Raw genomic sequence first — 19,379 nt, forward strand, 5'->3', positions numbered from 1 at the left:
AAACCAATGGCCTGGTGGAAAGGTTCAATGGAACTTTGGGGGCCATGATACGAAAATTCATCAACGAATTCTCCAATAATTGGGACCTAGTGTTGCAGCAGTTGCTGTTTGCCTACAGGGCTGTACCACATCCCAGTTTAGGGTTTTCACCATTTGAACTTGTGTATGGTCACGAGGTTAAGGGGCCATTACAGTTGGTGAAGCAGCAATGGGAGGGGTTTACGCCTTCTCCTGGAACTAACATTCTGGACTTTGTAAGCAGCCTACAAAGCACCCTCCGACACTCTTTAGCCCTTGCTAGAAAGAACCTAAAGGATGCTCAAAAAGAGCAAAAGGCCTGGTATGACAGACATGCCAGAGATCGGTCCTTCAAGGTAGGAGACCAGGTTATGGTCTTGAAGGCGCAACAGGCCCATAAGATGGAAGCATCATGGGAAGGGCCATTCACGGTCCAAGAGCGCCTGGGAGCTGTGAACTACCTCATAGCATTTCCCAATTCCTCACTAAAGCCTAAAGTGTACCATGTTAATTCTCTCAAGCCTTTCTATTCCAGAGACTTACAGGTTTGTCAGTTTACAGTCCAGGGAGATGATGCTGAGTGGCCTGACGGTGTCTACTACGACGGGAAAAAGACGGTGGCGTGGAAGAGGTGAACCTCTCAACCACCCTGGAACGTCTGCAGCGGCAACAAATCAAGGAGCTGTGCACTAGCTTCGCCCCATTGTTCTCAGCCACCCCAGGACGGACTGAACGGGCATACCACTCCATTGATACAGGTAATGCTCACCCAATCAGAACCCCACCCTACCGGGTGTCTCCTCATGCCCAAGCTGCTATAGAACGGGAGATCCAGAACATGCTACAGATGGGTATAATCCGCCCATCGACCAGTGCATGGGCATCTCCAGTGGTTCTGGTACCCAAACCAGATGGGGAAATACGCTTTTGCGTGGACTACCGTAAGCTAAATGCGGTAACTCGTCCGGACAACTATCCAATGCCACGCACCGATGAGCTATTGGAAAAGTTGGGACGTGCCCAGTTCATCTCTACAATAGACTTAACCAAGGGGTACTGGCAAGTACCGCTAGATAAACCTGCCAAGGAGAGGTCAGCATTCGTCACCCATGCGGGGGTGTATGAATTCAATGTCCTTCCTTTCGGCCTTCGAAATGCACCCGCCACCTTCCAGAGGCTGGTAGATGGTCTACTAGCTGGACTGGGAGAATTTGCAGTTGCCTACCTCGATGATGTGGCCATTTTTTCTGACTCCTGGCCCGAACACCTACTACACCTGGAAAAGGTCTTTGAGCGCATCAGGCAGGCAGGACTAACTGTTAAGGCCAAAAAGTGTCAAATAGGCCAAAACAGAGTGACTTACCTGGGGCACCAGGTGGGTCGAGGAACCATAAACCCCCTACAGGCCAAGGTGGATGCTATCCAAAAGTGGCCTGTCCCACGGTCCAAAAAGCAGGTCCAATCCTTCTTAGGCTTGGCCGGATACTACAGGCGATTTGTACCACACTACAGCCAAATCGCTGCCCCATTGACCGACCTGACCAAAAAGACCCAGCCAAATGCAGTTAAGTGGACTGATGAGTGTCAAAAGGCCTTTACCCAACTTAAGGCAACCCTCATGTCTGACCCTGTACTCAGGGCCCCGGACTTTGACAAGCCATTCCTAGTAACCACGGATGCATCTGAGCGTGGTATAGGAGCAGTGCTCATGCAGGAAGCAACAGATCACAACTTCCATCCTGTCGTGTTTCTCAGCAAAAAACTGTCTGAGAGGGAAAGTCACTGGTCGTCAGTGAAAAGGAATGCTATGCCATTGTGTACGCCCTGGAAAAGCTACGCCCATATGTTTGGGGACAGCGGTTCCAACTACAAACTGACCATGCTGCACTAAAGTGGCTTCATACTGCCAAGGGGAACAACAAGAAACTTCTTCGTTGGAGTTTAGCTCTCCAAGATTTTGATTTTGAAATTCAACACATCACAGGAGCTTCTAACAAAGTTGCTGATGCACTCTCCCGTGAGAGTTTCCCAGAATCCAGTAGTTAAAAAGTGTTCTTAAAATGTAAAAGTCTGTTAGTTATATACTTAGTAGTATATGTAAAGGTGCATGTGTTGTATTAATCTGTTTATTTTCAAGTTCTAGAAGGAAATTGCCGCCAGTGAGCTTCCCCACTGTCTGCAATTTGGGGGGCGTGTCATAAACAGATAGCTAAGGGTTAATGTCTCTTTCACCTGAAACACCTGACCAGAGAACCAATCAGGAAACTGGATTTTTTTCAACTTTGGGTGGAGGGAATTGTGTGTCTGAGTCTTTTGTCTGTCTGCCTGCTGTCTCTGAGCTTTGGAGAAGTAGTTCTATTTTCTAGTCTTCTGTTTCTAAGTGTAAGGACAAAGAGATCAGATAGTAAGTTCTATGGTTTCTTTTCTTTGGTATTTGCATGAATATAAGTGCTGGAGTGCTTTGATTTGTATTCTTTTTGAATAAGGCTGTTTATTCAATATTCTTTTAAGCAATTGACCCTGTGTTGTATTATCTTAATACAGAGAGAACATTTGTATTTTTCTTTCTTTTTATATAAGCTTTCTTTTAAGACCTGTTGGAGTTTTTCTTTACTTCAGGGAATTGAGTCTGTACTCACCAGGGAATTGGTGGGAGGAAGAATCAGGGGAGGTCTGTGTGTGTTGAATTGGCTAGCCTGATTTTGCATTCCCTCTGGGGAATAGGAAAGTCCTTTTTGTTCCCAGGACTGGGGAACGGAGAGGGGGAATCACTCTGTGTAGTTTCACAGAGCTTGTGTCTGTGTATCTCTCCAGGAGCATCTGGGGGGGGGGAAGGGAAAAAGGATTATTTCCCTTTGTTGTGAGACTCAAGGGATTTGGGTCTTGGGGTCCCCAGGGAAGGTTTTTCAGGGGGACCAGAGTGTCCCAAAACGCTCTAATTTTTTGGGTGGTGGCAGCAAGTACCAGGTCCAAGCTGGTAACTAAGCTTGGAGGCTTTCATGCTAACCCCCATATTTTGGACGCTAAGGTCCAAATCTGGGAATAAGGTTATGATACAGTGGCTGTCATTCAAAAACACCTCTGGTTTAAAATAAAATGTTTTTTTCATATGAGCCTTTTTAATATGTCGGAAAGGGTAATGGATTTGCAAAATGCAAAAATGGTTCTGCTTCAGCTGCAATGAAGGCAAGTCCAGGGCCCCTCACAATTGGAGTAACTAAACTATGAAAATGAGATTTCCAGGGAACTTATGAGTGGAAATCCACAAGAACCAGAGTACCTTTTTTTATAACTGGAGATATACCAATCTCCTAGAACTGGAAGGGACCTGGAAGAGATGACTGCAAGGTCATCGAGTCCAGCCCCCTGCCTTCACTAGCAGGACCAATTTTTGCCCCAGATCTCTAAGTGGCCCCCTCAAGGATTGAACTCACAACCCTGAGTTTAGCAGGCCAATGCTCAAACCACTGAGCTATCAGGGCTTCAGTAACTGTTGTAGCTATCGGTTCTTGCTTTTCTTGAGGAGATGATTGGTGAATGTGCATTGTTATGGATTCACTATCCACAATCACTGATGCAAGAGGGTGCAAATTTCTCTCTTTGGGCACACTGGGCGATGCCCAGTTTCACCTCCAGAAAAGAGCATGTGGAAGGATTCTGTTAGGAATCCAGGGACCTTTCAGTTGCAGTCAGGCCTTCATAAGAACTCTACATATGGGAGCTGCTTGGATAAATTACCGCATATCCTGCCCTGCCCTCCTGGTTTGATCCTATCCAGTGCTTTGGCTGTATTAGCTAACTCCAAGTCCCCTGAAAAATGGGATTTGCAGAATCAAACCCTGCTCCTTGTGGATTTTGTACTTCTGCCCATTGGTACTGATAGTGTAAGATCAGGCCTATTAAATATAGTTTAACCCAGGAACACTCAAGAATTCCATACTATTATCTGTTTATACTCCTATTTTTCCACCATCATTTGTCATTTGAGCTCAGTCACTGATGACTCTACTTATAGAGTCCATGTTGTGAATATTAGAACTCTGAGTTAATGAGGCAGCTCTGATGGAATACGCCTTATTTTATACATGATGACAGTGTCCTAGTTACAGTACAAATCCAACCTGTTCCAGCAGGCAATCATTTAAAGTTCTTACCAGGGGTTATCTTTTTACTTAGCCCTGTTGTATGATTTTAGAGGCCACAGGGATGCAGTGAATAAAACTGGAAAATCAAAAGGCCATCCTGAATCCTCTTTGGACTTAGAACATGGAATTACATGGCTTGAGGGAAAGATTTCTCAAACTTAGTGTGCCACGTACTGTCTTTGAGTGGGGAAAAAATTCCAGCCCACACTTTGATGGGGTTTGGCAGGAGAGATGGAGAACAGTCTTTTTGCTGGTATGCCCGTGGAATTTGATTAGCATTTAAATACTAGTGTTGGATTCATAATACTATAGATATATGGGAAATGAACTTTAACAAAACAATTTGGAAAATTCTGTTTGTATGTGAATACCTGAGTTGTGGCAGATTGCACAAAAAGTCGTCTTTTAATGGAAATGTGAATTAGGAAAAATTGCAGAATGTAAACAGTTCTTTTTTTAAACGTGTCTCTTATGATGACAGTATGGTTTGGTGACATTTGATTGATTTATTGCCTGTCTAAAAATCTCAGACAATGGAAAGAATATGTGGTTGATGTTTTGAGCTCACTCTTTGTGGGTGTTGTTATGATGCCTTATTTTAACTCAGGAGTGCAAGATTCATTCTTTGAATGAAGAAAGCCAAATTACATTTTTATTTATCATCTGTGATTTGGAGTTCAAAAGTTAAGTCTGTATACTGCCTACACTCTACTACTGGAACTGTGAGTGCTCAGTATCACTGTGAAAAAGCAGGCCATAAACTCTGAGGCTTCACATGAAACTTTTATTCCATGACTAAAGTAAACAGGGCTCTACAAAAGCCCATACATAACACATTTTAGGATCAGTGCCTTATTTAGTAAATGTACTATTTTTCACCATATCTCATTAAGGAAAATTGATTCAGGAACTTTTAGGAACAGATAATTCTGTCCCTTGTTTATTTGGCTATTTGTACACTAAGCTATAGCAATTAGATATACAATTGAGAGCACATACTGTGAGCACAAAAAATCTGTCCTTTACGTATAGGCTTAAAAGGATTAGATTTTTATTGGTTATGATGGTAAACATCAATTTCACTGTAAACACACAGACACACACTGACAAAAACCATTCAGTAGATAATTGAAATTTACAGATAGGCAAAGTAAGAAAAATGCTGCTTGAGAACTTAAAGTTCAATTTAAGGATATTTACTTTGTATATTTTGACATGTGATGTTGACAATTTGTGTTTCAGTGGTTATGAAGTTTTAACTTTTTGAATCTCAATATTTATGATAATTAAATAATTATCATCTGACCCTCCATATTCTGAATCCCATAATTTTCCACCAGTGTAAACATTTAAATAAATGAAAATCAAATAAAATGCTTAAAAATAAGCATCAATATTATCCATCAAACTTACAATAAATTAAAAATCAAATTCTGCCAGGCCTATTTAAGTGTCATTATTAGGTGTGTGAAGGAGCAGAGAAACTGGTGCCTTGCACAGCAGAAATTAAAGAAAATCTGTGGGTTCAGCTAGCCCCACCTTGCTATACCTGCAGCCATGCCAGCCTGAGATTTGGCTCAAATTAAAAATATAACTCTTGTGGCAGAGACCAAGCAAGGAAACTATCAGAGAAAAAATAAATATTTTAAAACATTTGAGCACATGTAACAAATACATAGAATACACAATAACCGCAGGACTAGAGAGAGATAGAGAAGCCTCCTGCCTGGTGACCTGGCTTAACTCCGAGACTTTAAGAACATAATTTTCAATATAGATACATACTCCTTAAATATTATCCATCCATACATTTTGCAATGATTATGATGCCCAGTGGGCTACTGCATTCAGTAGAGACCTCACATGTCACCCTTTGGCAAATTAATATGCATATACCTGATGCAAAGGTTCCCTGTAAAACTCTATGCACCCACTGTTTCCTGCACCACATATCTGTACAAGCTCTGAGCTGGCCAACACACTACAATTAAGAGTAACCACAGCAACATGAGTGGCTAGCTTCCCCAAGTATGTGCCTTGCTTATCAGATGGGTATATACTTGGGGCAGCTAGGCCCTTGTGCCACCACAGCTACACTCTATTTTTAGCGCGCTGGCTCAATAAGAGCTAGCATGGGAATATCTCCTTGAGCTGGTAATTATACTTGCAGCTTGAAGTGTACACATAACTGAAGTCTGGTCTTCTTCTCTTTCCTCAAGACCAAAGCAGGCGATACCAGTGCTGGTGCTTATCCCTTTTCTTACACAGGGCTGTGCAGAGGACTCTTCATTCTCTCTCTTCCCTTGGGATCTGAAGGAAAGAGTATACGATGGCAGCCCAAAAACAGGAAGGGTTTTTGAAAGGGATATATATGTGAACACACTTATCAGCACTCCGTATAGTCTCTCTGCAAGCAAAGATTGTTGAGGACCAATTAGCTAAGCACTGGGTATGCTGCTGAACAAATCAACAGAATCTACTCCCAGTGTGTTTTTGAGTCAATACATAAGTAGCAGTGTTCAGGTTATTTATCCAAATGTGAATATTACTAGTATTTGTGATATTCATAATACTTGATTCTGATTGCTTCCCCACAGCCCTGTTCTGCTTGTCCTGCATTTGACTGATGCAGTGTTTAAAATTAAACCACCAAATAAATTGATTTAAGAAATCCTTTGAATGGATACAACCTGACTCTGAGACTTTACCATAAAATATAAAACCATCCAAACTATGAAAATAAATAATGTTGTGTAAATAATACACAATGCTATGTAAATAAATAATGCAAGACAATAGCTGTGAAGGAAAACATTTCTCCTTTTGAAAAGTGTGAAGCAAAGCTATAGTGTAGAATGAGACAGATATCAATAATTGAACCATATCACATGGGTAGGCAGTAATTTCTTTATTAGAATGACTGAATATGTTTTAATATACCCAGATACACACAGATTTTTAAAGCTTTTTGTTGATAGTCTAGGACTTGGGAATTCAAAAGGAAAAGGAAGATGCTTGATGTGCACCTTTCATTTTAAGTCAGTGCCACAGCTATTTCATGACAAGGCCAGTGTCTAAACTCTGTGGACAAACAAGAGAGTTGAGATTCTGTATGGAGGAGGTGAGCTCTGTACTGTTGAGAATCCTGGCAGATTTCCCCACTTTCAGCATGAGAGAAAGGTGAATTAATTACTTCTGGTAGTTATTTTCTGAGGGTTTAGTACCTTGCTTAAATCCACAATTACTCTGTCACCTCAACTTGAGACCTGAAAACTGCCTTGACCTGGTTTCTTCTAGCCCAGGTCATTTGGAACCATTAGTCAGGAAGAAAATGACAATTAAAGAATGTGCCAAAATATGTATACCTGCCCCTCTTTCTGTCATGATACGATTTTTATAGCACTCCTCAAAAATGTGGCCTAAGAATGTGAATTGGTACAACTAGATACTAGGTCAGATTCTGCTCTTAGTTACTCTGCGCAGCCTCCAATAAAAAAGAGGGAAATGGCATAGGAGAGCAGGGTGGCTAAGGTGCAGTGGTCAGAAAGGAAAACAACATGAGAGAGAGAAGGAAGGAAGGAGAGAGGAGGAGGGCAGATGCAGATATTTGATCAGTCTGTCAGTTTTTATAGAATTACATCTTTAAAATTATTCCAGCTGTTTTCCCCCCGACTGAAGGGAATGCAGAATGGAAGCATTCTGGCTGTGGCTTCCTGCCTATTAGCTAGAGTCAGGGTATATGAACAATGTATTCCCATTTGCCAGGGGAGTGCAAGTGAATTGAATAACAAGAGACTGACTTGGCATTTGGAAGTAGATAATGGTGTGATGGGTGAGTGAGTGAGGCCAGCCAACTTGATCATTGCCACCAAGAGCTACCAGATACGTGACTTCACCCTGAATCAGAATCTAACTTGAGTGACCAGATGACCAGCGAATAGCTGAACCTGCGAATGTCACAACCTCCTTTGTAATTTGTTCTTACATAGACTAATTGAGATGAGTTCAGTTTAACTGTTTGAGGGATTTTTGTTTGTTTTTTTAGTTAGGCCAAACTCTTCAAACTTGGGTGCATAGAGTCAGGCTCCTAAATCCATAATTAGGCACCTGAATAAAAGTAGCCTCATTTTCAAAGTTGCTGAGCACCTGCAACTCTGCATCTCCCATTAAATTCAGTGAGGTTCATGGATTTTCAGCTTTTTTGAAAACCAGGCCATTTTTGTTCAGGTTTCCAGCTACATATTTAGGGAATGAACTCTGGGCTATAGTGGTGTGATAATGGATTTTTTGATTCAATGGCAATTCCAAAAAGTAAAGGGAAAAAATGTGTTCCACGTCGAACTGAAAACAGGTTTTTAAAAAAAAATGGGTAAATCAAAAAGTAAAAAAAAAAAAAAAAGAATTTGGGTCAAATGAAATGTGTCATTCAACTTGAAATGAAACACTTGTTTTGATTTCAAGCATTTTTTTACATTTTTAGTATTTTAAAATAAATGTATAAGAAATTTTTATACAAAAAGTTGTTTCAAACAAACGTTGAAACATTTAATTTAAAAAATGTTAAAACAAAACATGTCAACTTTTTGAGGGAGGTTTGATACACACAAATCTGTGAAACCTTCACAAATTTGCAAAACATTTAAGTGTCACTGAATTTGCATTTTTCTCTGAAAAAAAGATTTACCAAAATTTTTCACCCAGCTCTATGCTGGGCACCAAAATATGAAGATTTTAGAGCTAGTGTTTAAAAAATCACATTAGTGAATTTGGGTAAAGTGTCAGGTTGGCTACGGGACATAATCACATACTTATCAGCTCAGCCTCTTTAATCAAAATGTACATGGACTTGAAAGGCAACTGCAGGATGGGGCTTTAAATAATGTAATAAAATAAGATCTTGAAATTTGCTGATTAATATTTAATTGTTCATTTTATTACCAAGCAATATAGGTCTGATTTGAACATAAGAAAGAGTGGCATGCATTTCTGAAAACAAAATGAATTACGAAATTAAAAATAAAAGTCCTGCATTGGAAAAACAGTCTTCTAAGTACTCAATAAATGACTTCCTAAGGCATTTGTCCAAATCCAGAATCCCTTGACGCTATAAGGCATGCTACATTTGAATTCCTCTGTGGTGCTCATGGCTTAAAATGTTGTTTGTGTTGAAGTGATATTGAAGGAAAAGTTTCTGAACAGAAGCAAAATGAGAAATTCTTAATTGCAACATTTTTCAGGTAATCTCTCATTAAAGTACACATAATTACGTTTTCAGCAAATTAAATAAACTCAATATAGTGTTTTGATTTCTAGAAAATATTTCTATGCAATCTGTCCCTTCATCTGTAATATGTACAGTAATGTGTGCTGCCTCCATCATATACGCAATAAGCCCTCTCCTTTACAGTTGACGTCTTAAGGTATAATGTCATCAGAACCCGTTGACTCAGTAGCACCCTCTTATTAAATTGATTTCCAGTTATTAAAATACTTTTATGCAGTGTTACATCACCAGCCTTTGCAATATTTTCCTTAATCTCATTTGCTTTTTTGGTATGCCAGTCATGGTAAGGTAAGATATTGCAATACACAACAAAGACTTTGTAAAGGACCATTCACTTCTTTGCAGCTTTAACACTGGCTTTTCGAGTACTTCTGTCTTCAGATTAATTTATTTTGCTGAATGATGCTAGGCAAACACCATTTCTGAACACATTTGAACACCATTTCAGCCTTTCTACACTGATACAAAATGTGCAACATGATTTTAACGAGAAGATGGCATGTTGTTCTCCCTCGTTCCTTTTTCTTTCTTAATTATTAACAACTGCCTTTCTCCTTTTTCTGTTGTTTCAGTTAAAGGATCAAGAAAGTTAAGTCTGCCAACAGATCTTAAGACTGATCTTGGTACGGTAGGCGAAAGCCGACAATTTTAAGTTTCCTTACATTCATTTGGCAAAACATTTTTACCAACTGATCCATAAGGTAGCACGATAACCTTTGAAGGCTTTGTTTGAAAAGGCTTTCTTAAAAACCACCTATTAACTCATACAGTTCTGTTGGCAGCATTCAACATTTTGCTTGTTTAACACTCATTTTTCATGTGATTACATTTTGCAAATCATTGCACACTTGAGTGTGTAATTTTTTATAATGAAATGACTTCAGACTTTTGGAAAAAATTGAACCATTCTGATTGGTTGTCAACGATGCTTATCTGTGTCTGTAACAATGCATGCACTAGTGTATTCTCCAAATTGTATGTATATATTCCATTACATAACAGTGATGAGACACTTAGGCTTATGTATTTTATAGTGTCTGTTGCACTTCTCAGATGTCAGGTCAGGTTTCGGCCATTTTTTTCTCAGAACACCACTTGAAACATACTATAATAAGCTCTTAAATGCACTGCTTGTTGTGTCTTATCCTTCAGTTATCTTCTTTAATTATTTTAGTGAAGTGGAACAATAAATGAGGGCGAAACTTGAGCCCAGGGAGCCTAAAACCAAAATTTAAAAGCGGGCAGATAAACTGAAAATAATTGGGCCATATCATGGGAGGGGAAGAGAGGGATAGCTTAGTGGTTTGAACACTGACTTGCTAAACCCAGGGTTGTGAGTTCAATCCTTGAGGAGGTCATTTAGGGAATTGGGGCAAAAATCTGTCTCGGGGCTTGGTCTTGCTTTGAGCAGGGTGTTAGACTAGATGACCTCCTGAGGCCCCCTCCAATTCTATGATCTCTACACCATCTTAGACACATATATAGGGCCCTACCAAATTTTCAGCCCTGAAAAACACATCATGGGCCATGAAATCTGGTCATTTGTGTTCTTTTACCCTATACTATACTGATTTCATGGAGGAGACCAGTATTTCTCAGATTAGGGGTCCTGCCCAAAAGGGAGCTGAAGGGGGTGTGTCACAAGGTTATTTTAGCAGGGGTTGCAGTATTGCAGCCATTACTTCTGCGCTGCCTTCAGAGCTGGGTGGCCAGAGAGCGCCGGGCACCCAGCTCTGAAGGCAGTATGCCACCACCAGCAGCGCAGAAGTAAGGGTGGCCATACCGTACCATACCACCCTTACTTCTGTGCTGCTGCCTTCAGAATTGGGCGGCCAGAGAGTGGCAGCTGCTGACTGAAGGCCCAGCTCTGCAGGCAGCAGCGCAGAAGTAAGGGAGGCAATACCATCCCATACCATTCTTACTTCTGCGCTGCTGCTGGCAGTGGCTCTGCCTTCAGAGCTGGGCTCTTGGCCAGCAGCCGCTGTTCTCTAGCTGCCTAGTTCTGAAGGCAGCAATGCTGCCAACAGCAGCTCAGAAATAAGAGCAGCAGTACTGCAACCCCCCAACAACTCCTTTTTGGGTCAGGACCCCTACAATTACAACACTGTGACATTTCAGATTTAAATAGCTGAAAACATGAAGTTTTAAAAATCCTATGACTGTGAAATTGACCAAAATGGACAGTGAATTTGGTAGGGCCCTACACATACATGAAGGGAATCCCTCTTCCATGCTTACAGTGGGCTTAGCATGGCACCATCCCCTTGCCTCTCTCCCTCTTCTGGGGTCTATTCTGGAGAATGGGAGGAGTCAGGGTGAGCCAAGTTTATTTGGTTGACAAGGCTCACACAAAGGATTTTTACAAAAAATGTCTTCTATTATAAAAACTCTCAATCATGAGGAGTCTATTCGGCTCTTGAACTGTAGTAGTGATATCTATCTATCTATCTATCTATCTATCTATCTATCTATCTATCTATCTATCTATTTTTTAAAAGTAAAGAAGGAATGACTCTAACAATTGCTTTCCTGTAACACTAACTTCTGTCCCTAGTAAAATAATGTTGATGTCACTTGATAGTGACTCCTGAAATCTGAATTGAAAAATTAGTTTAAATTGGCTTGACTAAAAACACTATCATATGGACTGAAAATCTGATGACAGAACATACACAAACAGTAATGTATGTGATAATGTCTGGAATTGAGAAGATGTGTCTCTTGGGTAGAACAGTAATCAGTACTAAAACCATCTTATTAAATATGTTTATCAGTGATCTAGGAAAGGGAATTAAAAGGATATTGATTAAATATGCCATTGATACTAAATTGTGTGCAGCTGCGAACACCAGTGAAGCCAGAGAAATCATACAAACTGATCTAAAGAGGTAGAAAATAATAGGGTAGAAATAATAATAATAAATGTGATTCATTTTAGAAAATGAACCTAATATCTAGGGAAATTAATCCAATAGTTCAGATTGTAGGGGTCACTATTAAATGTATTACTAAAATTCAAAAAAAATCTAAAAGCCAAAAGTGATATATAGAGAAAATGGACGAACGGGAGTGTCACCATGGAAGTATACATGGAAATAAATGCAAGCATGTAGGGACAAAATCAGGAAAGCCAAGGCAAATAATGAGTTATAGCTGGCAAGAAATGTTAGAAACAGCAGGAAGGATTCTTCAAATATGTCAGACAAAAAAAAAAACAAGGATGGTGTAGATCCGCTGCTCAATGGAGAAGGTGAGCTGGTAAAGAAAGATGATAGGAAGGCCGAGCTACTCGATGCCTACTTTGTTTCAGCATGTGGCCAGTCAACTAGCGAAGTTTCCGTTATTCTGCCTGTTGTTCCAATATTATCTAGATGTGTGCACAGTTCTTCTTACATTATTTTATTCGGTATGGAAGGTAGTTTTACAGGATAGTAATTGCCATGATCACTCTTCTTTCCTTTGTTTGAATATCAGTGCTACAGTTTCTTAACTTCCAAGTTTTCTAGTGTCTCCCCATATGTTATTTTTTTCAAACATAATTGTCAGGAATTCAGTAGATTTATTAGCTAATTCTCTTCACACCTTAGGATGCATGTAATCTTTATTAATAACTATAGTTACTCTGTATTTCCTTACCTACTCTTCATTAATAATTATTAATAGCTTTCTAAGTTCCTCAACCTTTTATAATGACAGGACTATATTTTTTTCTCACCTCCCCCGTTGAGGAACAGCCATGCATCTGTTTACCATGTCTCCTGGTGAGAGACATTTGAGTGGGCAAAGTGATACGATGCCAAAAAAGGTCAATATATTTTTGGACTTCATGCACAGATGCTTCATATCATGAATCAGAGAGCTAATAACTCCCTTCCTTAACAGCTGTCTTGCAACCACATGTAGAATATTAAATTCTGTTGTTGGCTTTACCAGGAAAATGTTAACAAATTGGAGAAAACTTAGTGAATCACAACATAAAAGATTAGGGGGTGGGGAAAACTGATGGCAAGATTGAAAGAGAGAAATAAATTCAGCTTGGTTCAGTGACCACTGAGGATATGGGAGACATGATAATGATCTAAAAATATACCTTATGATGTGATGTTCTAACTTAAAGTCATCCCAGTTAACGTTGTTTCGTTTTTACGTTGCTGATCAATTAGAGAACATGTTCCTTCAAATTTGCACAATGCTCCCTTATAACGTTGCTTGGAAGCCACTTGCTTTGTCCACTGCTTGCAGAAAGAGCAGCCCACTGGAGCTAGCTGGTGGGGGCTTGGAACCTGGGTGGGCCAGCAGCCCCCCTGTCAGCTCCCCGCTCCTCTAAATTCCCTGTGCAGCAGCCGCCCAGCAGACTATCAACTGCTGGCAATTCAGCTGTCCCTTCCCCCATTGCCATGTGGTGCTCCTGCCCTCTGCCTTGGAGCTGCTCCCCAGAGCCTCCTGCTTGCTATGCGGGGAGTGGGAGGGGATGCTAATGTCAGAGTGTCCCCCTTCCCCCTGCTCCTGTACCCCATTTCCAGAGAGCAGAGGGGACATGACAATACGGAGGGAGCTTGGTGCTGCCTTGTAGAGTGTGAAGCTACATTAACAACAATGTGTTAACCCTTGAGAGCTCAGCCGAATGCTAGTTCATCATTGAGCAATAAGGCATTCCCTGGGAAATATCCCTCCCTCTTCCACCCTCTTGACTTCACCACCTCAACTAAGCTTCACAATCATCATTGCTATGTACAGTATTAAATTGTTTGTTTAAAACTTATTGTGTGTGTGTGGGGGGGGGCAAAAAAACGTCCCCAGAACCTAACCTCTCCCCATGTACATTAATTCTTATGGGGAAATTGGATTTGCTTAACATTGTTTCGCTTAAAGTAGCATATTTCAGGAACATAACTACAATGTTAGGCAAGGAGTTACTGTACCAGGTTTTCTAAATGCTCTCCCCTCATATGCCATCCATACAGGTGGCCTTGATGTATAGATAACTTGTTACAAATAAAGTACATGTAAATTGGAGTCAACGTTTTAGGGATAGTCATTCCACTCTAAGGCTGATCAGTTGCAGCATGGAGAATTTTTTAAAATCCTATGCTATGGCTGTGGCAGAGGGGAAGAAAGTTTTCTTCCCTTCCATATTAGTATCCATGAAGTTTCATTTCTTGAAACTGTATTGAGTTGTGGATAGCTTGATAAATCTAGTCTACCACTGTCTGGAGGAAAGCATAAGATTTTCTCACTGTGAGGAGTTAAGCTTAGAACATAAGATTGTTGATGGTTTCACTAACTCTTGCCTTGTCTCTATCCTAGCTTTTTGGGACAAAGTTATTGAGACATTGTGGTAAGGCATCTCCATCTTCACCTGGAGTTCTCTGATCCCCAATAATACAGTTGTTGGAATGGCAATTCTACTGAGGATACTTAAGTTTTATGGACTAACTCCTCCTATCAGTGAGCAAAGGTCAGGTGTCCATACTTACTCTCTTAGATCTGTCAGCGGCATTTAATACCATTTGCAAAGTAATTCTATTCACTTGGCTGTTGACCGTGGCAAGGCTGTAGAATAGAGTGGTGTCTAATTGCTCATCCCCTCTTGTTCAGCATGGGTTGAAGTTACTGGGGAGAAGCAGGGGCTTGTGCTGCAGTTCCATTAATATGGGAATGATGGCCAGCTGTGTTTCTTTCATGGGACATGGATGATATAATAACTTTGTTTTCCTATTGTTTTGAATGACAGTAAGTTGCGTAAGACTTAATCCATTTAAAATAGAGGTGGATGGTGGTTGGTTAGGGTGCAACTTGAGTGTATGTAAAAGAATAGTTACCCTTCCCATGACTGAGATCTGGCCATCCTTTCTCAATATGATTCATAATTTGGGGTGCATCTGGATCTCCAGTTTGCACCTGGACAACTTGGTAGTTTTGGTAGCTAGAAATGTCTTTTTTCACCTGTACTTGATAAATGATATCTGGCATTTGTTGGTGGGGGAGAAGGGGGTGGCAGAAAATCCCTGAAAATAGGGGGTTGAAAAAGATAAGAGTGGGAGTGAGGTGAGACACTGAGACTCAGACAGGGACAGGAGAGCCGGCTCCAAGCTGGGAAGGAGGATCCTAGGTTTTCCTATCTGAATCCAGGCCCATTCCAGCCCTTCTGGGTCCCACTTCCTGCCTTCTGGCCTGATCCTGGTCCCCATGGCTGCTTCAGGTCCTCTAGGAGCAATGTTCCTTTGCAGGTGCACTCATCTGCCTGCTCTCTTGCTTCTGCTGCCCCTAACATTTGTCTTGGATGAGGAACTTATCTTAGTTAACTCTGATTCTGGAACCTCCATATTGAATAATTGTTATGTACTCTTTGTGGGATATGCTGGAAGACCACTTGGAAGTTTCAGGTACTGCAGATTGTAGGAGCCCACATATTTATAAGGACTGGCCAGAAGCAGTATATTATACCAGTGCTCCCTGTGCTTCACCGGTTGCCTGTTAGTGTTCAGATGCAATTCACTGAGTTGATATCTGTATTTTTAGGCCTAATGTGGTTTGATCCAAGCTACCTGCAAAGACCACTTGTCTCCCCATGGCCTGTTACAACAGTTTAGATGAACTGAGGAATCATTCTAACCATCCTTATATTTGGTCATCTCAGGGGTAGGAACAGTAGGGCGCACACGCTCAAATATGTTGCTGCTCTTACAAGAAGGGTTTTTAATTTGGCCTTATCTGCCATTTCACTTCTGCAATTCTGCGTTTTCCTCATCTCGTGAGAGAATTCTCCTTATTGCATTATAAGCTTTTAATGTTTCCAGAGTGATTACAAGGATTCAGAGCCATCATCCATCTGAAAAGGGAATAATTATGGCCTCATTTAAATATTTTAAAGCTTTGTTTTAATTACTATAACTGCTGCTTTGATCACATGCATTTGTGCTGTGGACTGTCATGAATCCAGACTCTGAGTTATCCTTTGGTCTTTGACTAAAATAAGGCACCCAATCGTTAGCCATGAGTTTGTTTTACCCCACTGTTTTAGTCTCCTATTGCTAAGTAGTTGCCTTGAAAAGATAAACATCATTTCCTATGGTTTATCCAGACATTTTTAGGTAGGTGAATAAAATATATACAGCATTTAGGGCAAAAAAAATCTATTAGTCTGGTGTTCAAACTGGGACAAAAGGGAGTGATATAACATCAGTTATAAATTTCTCTGTTGGCGTAGCAGGAAAGCTCATTGGTTCTCCTCAAGCAACTTTGTTGATATGTTACATTTCACTCATAGCAAATTACTGGTGACAGTCATCTATCCATTTCCTGTAGCAAAATACCTGCCCAAAAGAGAGAGATACTATAACTGCAAAATGGCTTTGAGATGCTGCTCTTACAGGCACAGTACAAATACAAAGCACCATCACATGAATAATGTGATGATATCAATAATTTGATTAGAAATTATAAAGACTTTATTTACCAGTTATACCAGAGTACATAGAGCTTAAGAGAAGCTGCCTCTATTGTCTGGGGACAGTAAGAGAGCAAAGCTATTATCTCCTCATTCTCCTGTTGAACAATTTGAAGTCAAGCTGAATGTTTTTAAACAGAAGTTGTCTTTCCACAGAAGTACGGCAAACATGTAAAAGCTACCTAGGATCACGTGTTTCAAAAGTAAATTCAGCAAGAGCTGCCAAGTGTTGAAAAAAATATTCTACCATTTTGAAAGGGAAATATTCCCTGAGGGCCTGACCTGGCTCCAGTTAGGTCTGTGCAGGTCTGTCCATTGAGTTCAGTGGTACTGGATAAGGCACTAAGGCCTAGATCCACCAAGAGACAATGCATGGGAGGAGAGAAGCACCTAAAAATGGGATCTACAAAAGTCAGTGTAGGGAGCCACCTAAGCTAGCCAATGCAAATTGTCAGTGAGGGGTTTGCCCTGAACACCATCTCTTGCAACAGTACACACCTAAGTCCTGGCTGCAGGGAGACGCCTATCTCTGCTTGTAGTCCACAGGAGCTCTCTCCTGGAGTTAGGCAGGTGAGGCACCTAACTGTTCTTGCAAGAAACACCAGAGGAGAAGGTGTGGGTGCTTCCATTGTAACTTTTATCCCAGTGGTTAGAGTGGGATGTGGGAGATGCAGGTTCAATTCCCCCCTCACCTTTTGGAAGGAAAGGATTTGAACAGGAATTTTCTAGCTCTCAGGAGAGACCTCTGACTACTAATCTATTCAGATGTGGGGTTCTCTGTCTGTCCTTTTGAAGCTGTTCCACTGTGGGTAAATAATTTAAAGAGTCATTGGAGCAGTGGGACTACACCCTGGGTCTCCCACCTCCCACTGTACCAGACTATAGTGTCTTTCTTCATTTGCTTTTTTTCCCCACAATACCTTTTTAATTGTTTATACAAAGTAGAACAGTTAAACAGGAGAAACTGAGGTGAACCCAAGTCAGAATTTTACATAGCCTGTTAGTTACCTGTTAGATCACTCTCCTGAGAGATAACAGATCCTGGTGCAAATCCTTTCTTCCCATCATGCAGAGGGGCGTAATTGAACTTGTGTCTCCCACATGCCAGGTGAGTGCTCTAACCACTGGGCTAAAAATTATGAAGAAGGCAGCTGTTCCTCCTCTTCCAGCTGGGTTTTAAATGGGGCTTGAGCCAATAACTGGCCTCTGAGTACACCTACTGGATTGAGTCCAGAGACAAGATGGGCTGGCAAATACCTGTCTTCTCCTGGTCTAAGGATTGCACTGAGGCACCAGTACACATGTTCAGATACCGAAACTTAGAGACGCCTAGGGAACTTCTGCTGTGAAAATGTAGGTGCTGACTGACTTTACATGCTGACAGGGTTAGGTGGTAACCACTTTCATGGATTGCAGTGGGTCCTAAAAGTGGGATTTGGGCACCTAAATCTGGGGTTTAAGTGCTTAAGTCCCTTTGTGGATCTGGGCCTAAATACAGAAATTGAATGTTTTAGATAACAACACACCAGTTATGCTGTTAGGAGCATCTCTTTTCTCCCGATGGATTAGCAGTGCTTAATTTGTACTAAAAGAGGTGCCTGGGCTCAAGCAATTTTTTTACATTCATAACTGATGGAGCAAGCCCAGAGGTGCCAGGGCTATGAAATGCCAAGCCTAGAGCCCTGGCAAGCTCTGGCACAAATTAAGCACTGCTGATTAGTTGCTAGAGCCTAAGTCCACACTATCTGAGGTGCATATGTAACTCACACACCCTCCTGGGTGTGATGTTCTGTCCCCTCTAGCGGTACGTAGACCACTTGGAGGTTAATGAGTTTGCTCTACAGCCTTAGCTAAGAGCCATATGGCTTTTAGGTCATACACTGAGTTCCCAGGTTCGATCCTGCCCGCTGCTGACCGGCGTTTGTTGGCATCACGTATATGAAATTGTAGCTGTTGTCCATTTGTACAATGGCCTTTCTGCTTCTTTGTGATTTTTCTTAAGATTGCAACTAAATTAACAACTAAAAGTACAGAAGTCACTGTCGTATCTCTGGACGAGCTGTTACACCATGGAACTTTGAGTTGGCTTTCAGATTTTATGGAATTTTTAAGGAAGTACTCGACCAAGTACAGGGGAGGGATAGCTCAGTGGTTTGAGCACTGACCTGCTAAACCCAGGGTTGTGAGTTCACTCCTTGAGATGGCCATTTAGGGATCTCAGACAAAAAAACACTGTCAGGGACAGTACTTGGTCCTGCTAATGAAGGCAGAGGACTGGACTTGATGACCTTTCAAGGTCACTTGCAGTTCTATGAGATAGGTATCTCTCTCTCTATATATATTATATTTTATAATTAAAGTAGTGGAAAATAAATGTTTTCTCTTAAAAAACATATCAAATACATCTCTTTTGGTTATATAAAAGAACAAAAAGGGACAATTAAGATCTCCCAGACGGTCCAAACTAGGACATAAATTTCTT

The 19,379-nt window shown here is 40.9% G+C and overlaps 1 protein-coding gene across 9 annotated transcripts in view; it reads left to right on the forward strand.

The window, feature by feature from the left end:
* The window catches only part of STXBP5L (syntaxin binding protein 5 like), a 424,278-nt gene that overhangs the window by 347,350 nt on the left and 57,549 nt on the right, over window positions 1–19,379 (forward strand). The window contains exon 20 of one of the 9 annotated variants that reach the window (XM_030534406.1): window positions 10,020–10,070. The exons of the other annotated variants lie outside the window; for them this stretch is intronic. Within the exon in view, the coding sequence (XP_030390266.1) occupies window positions 10,020–10,070 (51 nt within the window). The remainder of the gene's footprint in view (window positions 1–10,019; window positions 10,071–19,379) is intronic. 9 annotated transcript variants of the gene reach the window in all.

Source organism: Gopherus evgoodei, chromosome 1 (genome assembly GCF_007399415.2).
Source record: "Gopherus evgoodei ecotype Sinaloan lineage chromosome 1, rGopEvg1_v1.p, whole genome shotgun sequence".
In the NCBI taxonomy this organism is placed as follows: domain Eukaryota; kingdom Metazoa; phylum Chordata; order Testudines; family Testudinidae; genus Gopherus; species Gopherus evgoodei.